This window comes from Natator depressus, chromosome 3, assembly GCF_965152275.1.
Source record: "Natator depressus isolate rNatDep1 chromosome 3, rNatDep2.hap1, whole genome shotgun sequence".
NCBI lineage: Eukaryota > Metazoa > Chordata > Testudines > Cheloniidae > Natator > Natator depressus.
This window is the reverse complement of record NC_134236.1, coordinates 106,740,827-106,755,391: the sequence shown is the minus strand read 5'-3', so window position 1 is coordinate 106,755,391 and position 14,565 is coordinate 106,740,827. Positions and strand designations below refer to the sequence as shown.

At 44.0% G+C, this 14,565-nt stretch overlaps 1 protein-coding gene across 1 annotated transcript in view; it reads left to right on the top strand.

Annotated features, from left to right (window-relative positions):
- The window catches only part of TXLNB (taxilin beta), a 57,136-nt gene continuing 42,571 nt past the window's right edge, over positions 1 to 14,565 (top strand). The window contains exons 1-3 of the mRNA XM_074948526.1: positions 1 to 137; positions 8,521 to 8,976; positions 13,012 to 13,103. Coding sequence (XP_074804627.1) covers positions 8,535 to 8,976; positions 13,012 to 13,103 — 534 coding nt within the window. The 5' untranslated portion in view covers positions 1 to 137; positions 8,521 to 8,534. The remainder of the gene's footprint in view (positions 138 to 8,520; positions 8,977 to 13,011; positions 13,104 to 14,565) is intronic.

The window sequence follows — 14,565 nt, the reverse complement described above, 5'->3', positions numbered from 1 at the left end:
GTCCTTCCCCCTCCCTCAGTCGCTCAGTCCCTCTCTCTCTTGCTAGCTGGAATACCGGTGAGAGTCCTGTTGCTGTCCTGTCCTTTCCTGCGCCTTGCTCCTGATTTTTACTCCACTCAACTCTTCTTCTCTTTCTGGTAAGTCTGATAAACAATTTCTCTGCTGACACTATTTTGTGCCTTTCATCAAAATGCCTCACTTCAGTACTGTCAGTGCAAGTTTTCAAGATAAGTTTATTTTGGGGGCGTTACTTTGAAAGCATAGGTGCTGTGTGTGTGAGACACAAAGCCGATATAACAATAACGGCCCTGTGGGGGCTGCCACTGTCAGCCAGACATGCATTTCTCTAAAGAAAGGTTAAAAAAATAAAACAGAATTAGATGAAGATGGATCTTATGTGAGATGAAGGAAAATGGCAGTTTTGCTACAAATATAATCAGGACTCAGGTGTGGCATGAGACGTAAAGCAGGTCATCTAGTAAAATTTCTGGGTCTGGTTTCCTACTATTCTTCTGTGGGTGTGTGTCCTGCAGCATCCAGTTACTTTGCTGATCTTTGTCCTAGAAGTTGTAGATAAATGCCAAATCCTTGATACCTGTTACATAATTAGTCATGTCAGGTTTATTATTGTTTTTGAAGGAATATGAAGGGTTTAGGATAATACAAGGCACATCAATTTGTCTGTGGATAATCAGAGCTCATCTGACATGGGACTTGCCGGAGTTTGACATTTACTGCTTTAAGTTTTGCTGCTAGTTTAAGGCTGAGTTCATTTCAAGATAACACTTTAGTTTTGATCAACACATGCTGTTTGGTTTAATCATGTTGAAGACTCTGCTTTACTGATGATTTTTAATGAATTTCAGGAATAAAGTGCTAAATACCATTACCCATTTTAGAAGTGCTTAAAATAGCTTCTGGCTGCAAAGCAGATGCCATGTGTCTTTCTGCCTGCTACAAGAGAAGGCAAGAACTAAATATAGACAAGTGTTTGCAACCCTTCTTGCAGTGCAAACTGAAAGAGGGGAATGATAAAGAAATACTTGTGGCAGAGAAAATGACACTTTTAATAACCCCCATCCCCACTTTAAAGGACTTACGTTGTTTACAGAAAAAAAAAACATTTATTTTTGTGGCTGTTCATAATAGACCAGTATTTCCTAAGTGCAGAATGTAACAAGGTTGCAGAGCGTCTGTACTGCATGGGTGACTATTTTTTCCAGCAGTAGAAGAATACTATTATCACAATACTGCTAAATCAGGGCACTCTCCTTTTCTATTTTGGGACTAATTGGCCTTTAAAGTAAACGTAGAGACCTGAAAGTGAGATGTTAAGGGTCACTGTAAGAAAACATTTAAAAGGATGCTGTATTTTAGATCCAAACAAACAACATATGACAACACTGACAGTCTTGGGATTATCCAACGGGGATCCACAGTTTCTCTCTCCCTTCAGGCTAAACAGATTGTATGTTCGAATTTCCCCAACAGTGCATGGGCTGACTGCAATATTAGAAGTTGGACTGGCTGTTAAAGTGGGGTGTTATCTCCAGTGGAAGTTAAAGTCTTGTTACATTTGTTTTGAAAAGGAATATTAGAGGATAATTCCAGTGTCCTAACCGACATTCCCACCAACAAAACTTTGCCCCCCTGAAGGCACAAAGGGTAGGTTTACACAGCAAAGACAAACCCACAGCTGACCCATGCGAGTCTACTTGGGCTTGCAGGGCTGTTTCATTGCTGTGTAGACAGCAATGGGCTCCAGCCCAGAAGTCTACACAGCAATGAAACAGCCCCCAGCCCTAACCCTGTGAGTTCGAGTTGTCTGGCATGGACCAGCCACGGGTTTTTCTTTGCTGTGTAGACAGGCCCAAATGGCTCTGGTCCCAGGGACACAGTGCAGTTCCATGATTCCTAAGCTCCAGCATGCAACCAAATTGGGGAACAAGGCAGGGCTCATAGATTCATGAATGGACAGATTCATTGCCCATTCCTCCTCCCCCTCACCACAGAATAGGGGGCAGCCCATATGGGAACTACCACAGCCATGAGGCAGTTGTAGTATTCACCGAGAGTGGAATCCACTTAGGTGCCTAAACCCAGATTTAGGCCACCAAGTCCCATTTTTAGGCACTTAAGTCCCCCATTGTGATCCATAAAACTCCTACCCTCCAAACTCATTGGGTGCCGAAGTTTTTCAAAGTAAAAATTCCTTCAGCACCTACATTTCTGCCTCTGTGCATGCACACTACAACCTTGATCTAAGCATCCGGCCACCTGTCTCCCGCCTCAGCCCCAGAGTGATTCACAAACCAGGAGAAGACAGACTTCCGCTGCCTCGCTCACCCAACGGGCCTGATCCAGTGGGCAGACTAAGAGGGCACCTACCAGATCAGGCCCCATTCAAAATAGCAGAGGTAGTTGTGCCCACCTTATAACTTTTATCCCAGTCGTTAGACCACTCACCTGGGATGGGAGAGACCCAGATTCAGTTCCCTCCCCCATGGCAGGGGGAGAAGGATTGGAACGGGGGCCCTCCCATCTCTCAGGTGTGTGCGCTAACTACTGAGCTGTGAGACATTCTGAGCTGAGTCTCAGCTCTCCTGTTGAAACTGTTCTATTCTGGCTGAATAATGGAAGAGTGACTGAAGCAAGGGGATTTGACCTAGAGTCTCCTGCCCCCTAGGTGGGTGCCCTCACCAGTGGACTACAGAGTCAGTCCCACTCTCTTTCTCTGACCCAATCGGTCTGTCATTATTTAATCCAGAGTACAACAGCTTCAACAGGAGAGAGCCTGACATTAGAATATCTATAGTGCATTTTCTTAGGTGGGAGACTCCAGTTTCAATCCTTTCTCCCCCTCTACCTGGCAGGAGTGGGATCTGAACCTGGGTCGCTCAGATCCCAGGTGAGTGTGCTAACCACTGAGCTAAAAATTTTAAGTTGGGCCTTACCACCTCTGGCCGTTTTGTGTGGTGTGAGGCAGGCACCTAACTCATTTCCTCGGGAAACTACACAGGCACCTAAGCCAGGAGAGGGATTCCCATTCATGGATCGCTCGCAGAGCTTGGCACCTCCCAGCACCTATCTCTGAGAAAGGGATTGGGCTCAGCATATCAGTATCTGCCATCCGCTAGCTTAGGCAGCTCCCCTCTTAGCATGCTGGCTTTTGTGAATCCCACTCTTAGGCACCTATCTCTCCCCATTCACTGTATTGGAGCCAAGTCCAAACACCTAACTTGACTTTGTGGATCGCCTGTTGTTCATGTGATTTTCTAAGCACTGTGACTCTCAGCATTGCAATGCCTAAATCCTGTTGTGGATTCCACCCAGAGTGATTCTATAACTGCTTTATGGCCTGATGAGGAAGGATTCCTGATGCAATGCCAGGTTACTCTGCAGGGAATGACAAGGTGGGTGAGGTAATATCTTTTATTGGACCAACTTGTGTGGGTGAGAGAGACAAGCTTCCAAGCTTACGCAGAGCTCTTCTTCAGGCCTGGGAACAATACTCAGAGTATCACAGCTGAACACAAGGTGGAACAGATATTTCAAGGGGTAATATTAACATATTCATGTGTCTGTTATAACCAGATATGACCTAACGTGTGGTACCATTGAGCAACTGTAGCACATTTAAGGTTATATGTTATAGAATGTTAGTTATGAATTTCACACTGGGTTTGCCTAGATTAGAGTTTGTGGTCCTGTTTTAACTCTAGTTCATTTATTGCCAATTAATTCAAATTAATGACCACAATTGTAAATGCTAATCTAAACACTTCACAAATGTTTGTATTCTGGAACAAACATTTGTAGAGCATCCAGACTAGCATTTATAATCATGGCAGTTAATTTGAATAATTGGCAATCGATGGACTCAAGTTAAAATAGGACCACAAACTCTAGGCTAGACAAATATATTAATGCGAACAGGAATTGTTTGGATAAATCACTTATGCTGGGCCTAATTTTTCTAAGTAAATTAGGCACAAAATGCTATCAAATCAGAATGGTAACATTTTAAACTAATTTCACACAGGGGTACTGACTACAGTAGTGACAAAGCAGCAGAGATATGATATGATATGATAGCATTGTCCGTAGGACCAGGCACTGCCGTCTTTGCACAGGCAACATAGAATCATAGAATATCAGGGTTGGAAGAGACCTCACGAGGTCATCTAGTCCGACCCCCTGCTCAAAGCAGGACCAATCCCCAACTAAATCATCCCAGCCAGGGCTTTGTCAAGCCTGACCTTAAAAACTTCAAAGGAAGGAGATTTCACCACCTCCCTAGGTAATGTATTCTAGTGTTTCACCACCCTCTTAGTGAAAAGGTCTGACAACTTATGTTTTCCCAACTTTCCCAAAGTTTTTCCCAATATCCAACCTAGACCTCCCCCACTGCAACTTGAGACCATTACTCCTCATTCTGTCATCAGCTACCACTGAGAACAGTCTATCCTCTTTGGAACCCCCTCTCAGGTAGTTGAAAGCAGCTATCAAACCCCTCTCATTCTTCTCTTCCACAGACTAAACAATCCCAGTTCCCTCAGCCTCTCCTCATAAGTCATGTGTTCCAGTCCCCTAATCATTTTTGTTGCCCTCCAATTTTTCCACATCCTTCTTGTAGTGTGGGTCCCAAAACTGGACACAGTACTCCAGATGAGGCCTCACCAATGTCGAATAGAGGGGAACGATCACGTCCCTCGATCTGTTGGCAATGCCCCTACTTATACAGCCCAAAATGCCATTGGCCTTCTTGGCAACAACGGCACACTGTTGACTCATATCCAGCTTCTTGTCCACTGTAACCCCTAGATCCTTTTCTGCAGAACGGCTGCCTAGCCATTCGGTCCCTAGTCTGTAGCGGTGCATGGGATTCTTCCGTCCTAAGTGCAGGACTCTGCACTTGTTCTTGTTGAACCTCATCAGATTTCTTTTGGCCCAATCCTCTAATTTGTCTAGGTCCCTCTGTATCCTATCCCTACCCTCCAGCATATCTACCTCTCCTCCCAGTTTAGTGTCATCTGCAAACTTGCTAAGGGTGCAATCCACACCATCCTCCAGATCATTAATGAAGATATTGAACAAAACCGGCCCGAGGACCGACCCTTGGGGCACTCCACTTGATACCGGCAGCCAACTAGACATGGAGCCATTGATCACTACCCATTGAGCCTGACAATCTAGCCAGCTTTCTATCCACCTTATCGTCCATTCATCCAGCCCATACTTCTTTAACTTGCTGGCAAGAATACTGTGGGAGACCGTGTCAAAAGCTTTGCTAAAGTCAAGGAACAACACGTCCACTGCTTTCCCCTCACCCACAAAGCCAGTGATCTCATCATAGAAGGCAATTAGATTAGTCAGGCATGACTTGCCCTTGGTGAATCCATGCTGACTGTTCCTGATCACTTTCCTCTCCTCTAAGTGCTTCAGAATTGATTCCTTGAGGACCTACTCCATGATTTTTCCAGGGACTAAGGTGAGGCTGACTGGGCTGTAGTTTCCAGGATCCTCCTTCCCTTTTTATTCCCACTAAAGCCAATGAGAGTTTTGCCTATGCAAGGACTGTAGGAACAAGTCTGTAGGCCAACATTTTGAAGGGTCTTCCCCCAAAGATTCCCAGTGTTATGCCCACAATTAATTGCTGGAGGACGTGATAGGCTATAGAAGGTTGACTCTCTTATCTGTAAGTAGCCGGACTTCTGAATATTAACATTTAATACCCAAGATCAATTTGACTGGTAGGAGTTTGATATGCAGAGTCATGTATTACAAATACATTGCACATCTCTCATCATACGCTGCCTTTTAAAACAGCAGCAACTTGGACACTGCAGAGAGTACAGAGCAATTGATCAAAACTAAATTTCTTCTTTAAACCATTTCTCAGTTTTGTCATATTGCTTTGTTGTGAGGGCCCTACCAATTTCACAGCCATGAAAAACATGTCACGGACTGCGAAATAAGCTCTTCCCCACGAAATCTGATCTCTCCGAAATCAGCCGGGCTGGGGAGGGACTGGACTTGTCCTTCCCCTGCACGGCTGTTATCAGAGGGAGATCAGACCCACCTCCACAGGCAGGCACAGCAGTGAGGGTGTACTGCCCTGATTTCTGCGCTGCAACAGCCACAGAGCTGGGCTCCGGGCTGCCGCCCCCCGCAGCTCTTGCTCTGGCTTGGGGCACCTGGGCTGGGGGCAGCTGCCGCCACCTGCAGCTCCTGCTGCAGTTCGGAGCTGCTCTTCCCCCCCACACCACCATAGCTCCTACCAAGGCTGGGGGGCCACCCAGGCTCCAGCCAGGGCTCAGGGCTGCCACCCCCCTGCAGCTCCTGCCCAGGGTCAGGGCACACAGGCTGGGGGTTGCTGCCGCCGCCTGCAGCTCCTGCCGTGGTTTGGGACTCCCATTCCCCCTCCTGCCTGGGCTCAGGGCTTCCACCCCGTGGCTCCTGCCAGGGCTGGGGCACCCATTTTTCAAGTTGTCTGGGGCCCCTGGGTACGGGCCCCATGGGCCCATGCGTTAATCCACCACTGGCCCTGAGTAGCAGCTAGGAGCCCCCAGTTGGGGCATTCCCTGCAGCACTGGGGAGATCGGACCTACCTCCACCTCTGGGAGCCTCCTCCAGCTGTGGGAAACTCTGCAACTGCAGCACAGAAGTTAATATGGCAATCCAGGAACCCCCCCACAACAGTTTTGCCCCCACCCCAATCCTCTTTTGAATTAGGACCCCCATGGTTACAACACCCTGAAATTTCAGATGTAAACATCTGAAATCATGAAACTGATCAATTTTAAGACCAGGGGCCATGAAATTGAACAAAATGAACTGTGAATTTGATAGGGCCCTATTTATTGTGAAAGCAAGCTCATCTTCCCAGGATAAGACAGCATTGATCTTACATATTGGATTAAAAGCAGACAAAGAATTCTTATTTACTAGACACTCTGGGGCTTTATGTCTTACCAGATGTGTGACCTGTGCTATCACTAAAGGGGACAACAACAAATAAGACATATGACAAGACTGAAAGAGAGAAATCCAAGGGCAGTGTGAACTAGTTCTAGTATCAGGAACCAATTCTGGGATCTAATCCTACCGGTTTGCACCACTTCAGGAGTGCAAAGTAGCAGTAAAGTCAACTCAACTTATTCCCTGAGGATTTCCCTTGTTTAAACTGTATCTCTGAATGGCATAGACTCAAAGTATTAGCTCTTACACCACACCCCCTCCAGGACCCCAGCCTTCAGGGTGTGGCCAAGACATCTTTATGCCCCAATGACCCCTGTTGCTAGAATGGTCCCAGGCTCCTGTTTAAGTTAGAGCAGCCTTCACGCAGAGTCCAGACCTCAGGGTTTGGGGAACATAAAGGAGGATTAACGCACAGCATAATTTAAACTAGTGACTGTGGATGAGAAATATTATGGGTTTTATTTGTTTAGCTTTACAAGGAGGAGGGCAACACAGAGTGTACCAGATTCATCTCTTGCGTAACCAGTGAAGCATCATGAAATAATGTTATGATGCTGGGATTCTGTCTTTTTCTATGTTTTGTACAGTGCCAAGCACACAGTTAGCAGTACTAATTAAATATGAGAATAGCATTTTGCAGAAGTTTATTTTGTTATTAATTATTTGGTTTATTGTGGTAGTGCCGATGGGCCCCACCATACTAGATGCTGTACAGTTACATAGCAGTTTTAGATTTAAATATTTCTCTTCAGTGTTGCTAACTGAAGGTACGACACATTGTGCCACAATGAGTCTGAACTAGAAAGTGAAACTGGTTAAAGTCTAAAGCAATGGTCCCCTAACTTTTCAGGATCATGCCCCCCCTTAATCCTATGCGTGTCCCCCACCCCACCCCGGAGCCAGGAATGGAGCCATGGCCAGGGCCCAAGGCTGGGGGTGGGGCCAGGGCCGGAAACGGAGCTGGGTACGGAGCCACAGCTGAGCTGTGGTGGGGGGGCCAAGGCCAGGGGTGGGGCCAGAGCAGAGCTGGGAGCAGGGCTGGGTGGCTCTCCCTCCCTGCCCCCCCTTGGGAGATGGCCTGGGCCCCGCTGCACCATCCCGAATGTTCCTCCTTGCCCCACCCCCAGAGGGGCACCCCACAGTTTGGGAACCTCTGGTGTAAAGTGAAGCTGCCTCAGTCAGCTGGGGAAAAAATGCAAGAAATAAAACAAGTGGCATACAGTACACTCAGAAAACACAGTAAATTAGATAATATCTGGTTTAATCATCTGTGGTATCACTGGCAATGGGGATAAGGATTTTTTTAATGTTAGTTTTATGTGGGCATTTTCCATTTTTAATGTATAAAATTTGCTTTTTTTCACTGGGGATAAATTGCCTCAGATGCTAAAGTTTTTTACATAACATATTTATCAAGTAACAGAAAAGCACATTCCCCTGTAACCTAGACAAAACCACTAGTGTGTTGTGTGATATTTGTGTACTATTAGATGGCTACATTAATTTGTTAATGTTAAACTTACATTTGTGTGCTACTAGGTACTACTCCAAGTATGGAGAATAACCAGTCCACTGATCTCAAACCTGAACACCAAGCACTCCCTCCTGCAAATAGCACTTCAACATCACCTAATCAGAATGGCCTTGAGAAACAAGACTGTGAGAAATCCTCTCCCAAACCCCAACCCCCAGAGAATGAAACAAGTGTTCAGCCTGAAACAACAGTTTGTGACATATCTGAAGAGCTGAGCCGACAGCTGGAGGACATTATTAAAACCTATGGGTCTGCTGCTAGTCTAGTGGAGAAAGAGAGAGCTGCTGAAGGAACTGACAGGCCTGAGAAGGGAGAATCATTCAATAACGAGGAAGGAGACTATGACGATGCAAATGACGAGAGCGAGAAAGAGCAGATAGCTACCGGGGATGCCTCGGGAGCAAAGGAATCCAGCATAAATAAGGAGCAAAAACTGGAAAAGAAAATCCTGAAAGGGCTAGGCAAGTATTTATGTAACTGAAATGCAGCCCTTCTATGAGTCATTGCTTAAAACAGAAAAAAGAAACACTCTGATCTATGTTGAATCCCACATTAAATCTCTATTGGTCATTGATAGTAAGAATTTTCTGGTTACGTGTGGAGAAGTGGGTTTGTGTGGGGGGGGGGGAAGGGAGAAAACCTGGATTTGTGCTGGAAATGGCCCAACTTGATTATCATGCACATTGTAAGGAGAGTGATCACTTTAGATAAGCTATTACCAGCAGGAGAGTGGGGTGGGGGGAGGTATTTTTTCATGCTTTGTGTGTATAAAAAGATCTTCTACACTTTCCACAGTATGCATCCGATGAAGTGAGCTGTAGCTCACGAAAGCTTATGCTCAAACTGGTTAGTCTCTAAGGTGCCACAAGTACTCCTTTTCTTTTTGCGAATACAGACTAACACGGCTGTTACTCTGAAACGTGTGGAGAAGTGTGACTGTTGTTGCAAACTTTATCTAGTTACATAGGTTTTACATAATTATCCAAGAAATAAGTTTAGGCTGCATCAGATGTTGAGCCTTTTAATGACACGGACACTCAGGAGAATATTATACAATATTGTGCCACCCAACTAGCACTTTTTTCTCCTAGTCAATGCAGTTTGGAAGTTGTGGGTTGGAGAATATGCTGGGGAGAGAGGTGTTACCCGGTGTTTTGCTGAATCCAAAGTTCTCGGTAACTTTACTCTTTGCGAGGCAGTGGCAATAAATCAGTGGGGACACAGAACGTCTGGCCGATAGATTGTTGATGCAAGCAGACAAACAAAAGTGCTTTCACTCAAAGCTTCTACTTTATTTAGTCTCCAGCACTTACACAGGTTAGCAGAGCACCCCAAATTAACCCCAGATTGAGGGTTGAAGGTCTTCAGAGGATATCTGTAGACTTCCAGTAGCCCACCTTCCATCTGCAGGGGAACTTGAGAGGTGTCCAAGAAATGTCCAAAGTGTCCCAAGTGAACAAGTGTCCACTGAGCTCAGATCGCTTCCTTTTTTTATATCCTTTGTTAGTATTACCATGGCTTGTTCATCAAAAAACCTGTTGAGCAGAAGTTAAGTGTGGAGTTCTCCAGCCTGTCAGGCAGGGAATTTTCCAACCGTTAACCAGCTGTATTTCACATAACCATAGTTAACTATTGCCAGACTTTCCGTCTTGCTTCAGCAAAAAGCTCAAGTCAGGATGGCACAGGGCCATCTTTACTCCTCGTGGTCACTCACTTCCCTCTGCCCTTCTGGTCAGTTAGTTGTGCTAAGATCTCAGAAACAGCCTTTCTAGCTGTTTTCAGCAATGAGCATAACAAGTGGTATTCCAGCTGCAGGCAGTGGTCCAGGCATGTTACTGGGCTCTGGGCTACCAAAAATCTCCCTCTCCTATTAGGTGTACCTTCAGAAAAGGAAAATCTGATCATTAGCTTATACTTCAACAAATCTCTCCTCCCCAACTTCTTTGAAACAGCTTATCAATAATAATGACAAAGTGTTTGTTGCGACACTATGAGGATTAGTCATGAGAAAAATTGCAGAACCAGTTGCAAAGTCAAACTGCAAGGCATGCAGATTTCTGTGTGATGTTTTACCCAATAAGCTTTTGGAATTGATGCAAAAATATGTAACAAATCCATGTATTACATATATGCAGACAACTCCCTGGGCATAGAAATCAGGACCCTCAGTTCCAAGACACAGGGTTCTATTATTTGAGCTAAACAAAAGTCTCTGCTAGTTCTTCCTGCTATCATGGCTTTTAGATTTCTGTGGGCCAGCCACTAGAGAGCAGTATAATCACATAACAGTTTAGCCAGTATATCATAGACATACCCATCCACCCTCAGCTCATAGAGACATAGCTTGTCCTCAAGTCTCTGAGCTTCCCAGGAATTCAAATCCAATGTCAGTCCATAACAAAACCATCAACACAACCAATAGAGAATGCGATTGCCAATTGTGACTGCATGCACATGAGATTGAGAATACCTGTGCAAAGTGAGTGTAAAGCACTATCAGATCAGAGTTGTCCACTTGCACCTAATTTGCATGCAAAGGGTCATGGCTGCTATTGTGGTGTATGAGGGCGAAAACAGTGGACTTTTCCTACAGGGAGTACACCCGGAGTTAAAAAGGTATCCAGCTGGTGTAAAGCTGGTAAATTAGCTCCCCTCACAGCCTATGGAATAGGAAGAGTATTGTGGGAACAGAAGGGGCCATGACCACAGCATACTATGCTCCAACTATGCTCAACTGCACACAACCCCGAAGGGACCTTTTGCAGGCTGGATGTAAGTTAGAGCAGCACTAATGCTGCTCTAATTTATACCAATGGTCAAAATTGTCCCCAAACAATACCAGAATATTGGTGTTACAAAGGTGGGTATAAAGTATTTAGTTGTCCACCTCAAGGGTGGGTGTGGGTTTAAGTCTGGCAATGTATGTACAGTGCATTAAAGATATAGGGCCAGATTCTCTCTTGCATCTGAGATTCCACATGGGATCAGGGAGCCAGATGTGGCTACCTGAATGCATGGGCAAGTCTGCACTGGTCCTCGATAGAGTAGCCTGGGGGCTGCTTCCATCTATGCTAATGGCATGTGGTCACAGATGATCAGCATAATGGCTTACAATCCTACCCTGTCCCTCCCTCACTTCAGCAGGCCCCCAGCATGAGCTTTCCCAGCACCAGCATGCCCCCTATACTAGGCAAAGAGGATGACACAGCACCAGCTAAGAGTATCCACCTGCTGAGGGAATTCTTATATGTTACAGCCAGAATCCAGCCCTTCTGCACCATACAAAGAGTCTGGCCCAGAAATCTCTAGGGTAGTACTGTGCATATAACCCAATCACTTTACTAAAAAGTATTGAATAAAAATTGTTCATGAGCAGGGATCCTAGAAATTCGTTTGTCATGGAAAAAATGCAGAAAAATGCAGAATTTGGGTTTTTACAGGAGGATCTTTAGGTTTTAAAGTTTGTGAAAAAATAAAAAATATATTAACTATTAACTAAATTTTATTGAAAATACCAATGTCATTTATTCAATGCGTGCAACCTCCCCACCTTGTGGTTGATTTTTGAATGCACTTTAAATTTGCACAGCTAAACATACTCCAATAAACTGCTTCCGCGAATAAAGGTTACTCCGTTGCGTATAGGGGGTTCGTGCTTTAGTGCGTCTCAAATTTCACTTCAGCTTCCAGACGTGGGTAAGAAAGGATGCCAAAAACATTAAAAATCACCCTAAATCATGTCACTGAGTTTGGCAAGGACAAATTTCATGTGGATGGTAATGGGCTCTTCTGAACTTTATGCAGCACGGCTGTATATTAAAAGGCAGATAATTGTAGGACACATGGAAAGCGCTAAGCAATCAATGAAAAGAAATGAAAACAAGAGGCTGAAACAGCAGGGCAATCGACAATAGTAAAGAAACACTGACTGGATCATTCTATTAATTTTATTTTATTATAATGATTGATGGCACTGGTAGGCTTCAAACTCTTAAACGTTGTAAATATATCAATAAAACATTGTGTTTAACTGATACCTATATATATTGTTGCTAGGAAAACTAAAGTTCAGCTTTTCATTTTAATTCTAGAAAAATGCAGATTTTTATGGTTTCTTACTGGAGAATTTTGGTTTTTGTATTATAGAAAACTAGGATCCCGGCAGATTTTCAAAGGCAATTAACTCCCATCGACTTTCAATGGAATTTAGGCACCTAAGTGTGCTTTTGAAAAATCTACACCTATAGCTAGAAAACTGTTCAGGACCAAGTTCTAGAATGAGATCAAGTTCTAGAAATGTTTATGATCAGCAGGCTCTGTTCATGTCTTTCTTTAAAAAAAAAGAAAAACAAACAAGGTGAAAATTATTCCTCTCATACCAAGAGGTTTCATTTCAAACTGATTCTTTTAGATTAACACATCAAACAGCCTATTTCCTAACAGCATACCATATACTAACTGCTGTCTCATCAATCCTCTGTTTCTTTTTTTTTAAGGGAAGGAAGCCACGCTGCTGATGCAAAGCTTGAGCAAGCTGAGTACGCCAGAAGAGAAGCTGGACGTGTTATTTAGGAAGTATGCTGAGATGGTTAGTATAGTATTTGTTGACTTATGTGAGAAAAAATAATCTATACCTGAAGCGATAAACAAGATGTGCAATGCAATATGCTACGACTTTATTCTGTATAAAGTCTTTTATACAAACTGTGTCTCAAAACACTTTTCAGGGTTAAATAATAAATCATAGCCGAAGAAAAACTGAAGGGCAAGGACCAAAAGATATATTTTCAGAGGAGAACTGAAAAGAGATGGAGAGTTGATGAGGCAGAACATTGGCAGTTTAAATGAAATATGTACCAAACCTTTTGGTAAAGTGCAGCCGAATTGAAGACATGCATTTTGCCAACCAGCTGTGAGGCTACAGCCATGATAAAGAATTAACATCTACTGCAGCTGAAAAAGGATTTTCTCCTTATTAAATTTGCATATTTCCTACTATTCCTAGTCCTTTTTAAAGAAGACTAAATATTATTTTTTTATACTATAGGTATAAGCTTATTTACCAAGGACCAGAACAGTTGTTTCTAATTCCATGTATTCTCTCCTCTTCATTTCTCAAGATTTGCCTGCCCCCTCATCACACAAGCAACTTTCACAAGAAGATTCTGAGCACATAGTTTAGGTCAGAATCTTATCTCATATACATCAGAGTAGCTCCACTGATTTTCTATTCTGGATGTAACTGGGTAGAACTGATATCAGGCCTGGGGCCAATATCACTTGTAACATAGGGAAAGCTAAGTAAAGTATCTTTGACACAAATATACAGGTGGCAGGCTTGTTCCCTACTTGCACCTCGTGTAATTATTTACATCTTTTCAGAGTGGTTGTAAAACCACTAAGGGCCTGATTCTCCTTTGCCCTGCTCCATGTAGTATTAGCACCAGTACAAAGTGGATGGACAACACTACCACTCTGATTTGGTAGGGTTTTATACCCACACTTCACATGTGTAAATTACTACACAAGCTCCCAGACAGGAGAGAAGTGGGCCCTATAGCTACCATCCAAGTGCCTGATCCTGCAGTGAGCTCCCTGCAGGCAGCACCTCTGCACTCCCTCCCATACAGAGCCCCATTTAAGTCAGCGTGGGCTGATTTTCAACATAAGTAAACTGGGTCCATGTGAACACAGTGATCTTCCCATGCTGAACTAATTGTGGGATCAGGATCTAGTTCATCCTCTGTGTAATTCTATTGGCTACATTTGGCCCAGTGTGGGCACCAACAAAATAAGAAGAATTAGGTAGGTACATTGATTGATTTAGGAGCAGGATGATAAGAGACCTGATGAAGAACCAAGAAAAATCAGCCATAAAAATGTTGTGGACTAAATTTGCCACAGTGTGCAAGGAATTTGCTTGGTGACACCTGTGATCATGTACCATGAACATGGAGTGCAGTAGTAAAATAGGCAGCACTTGCTACTGGACAGCACTTTAGAGAGAAAATTTCAGGGAACACTAGTCTTCATTCTCTCTTAACTCTGCC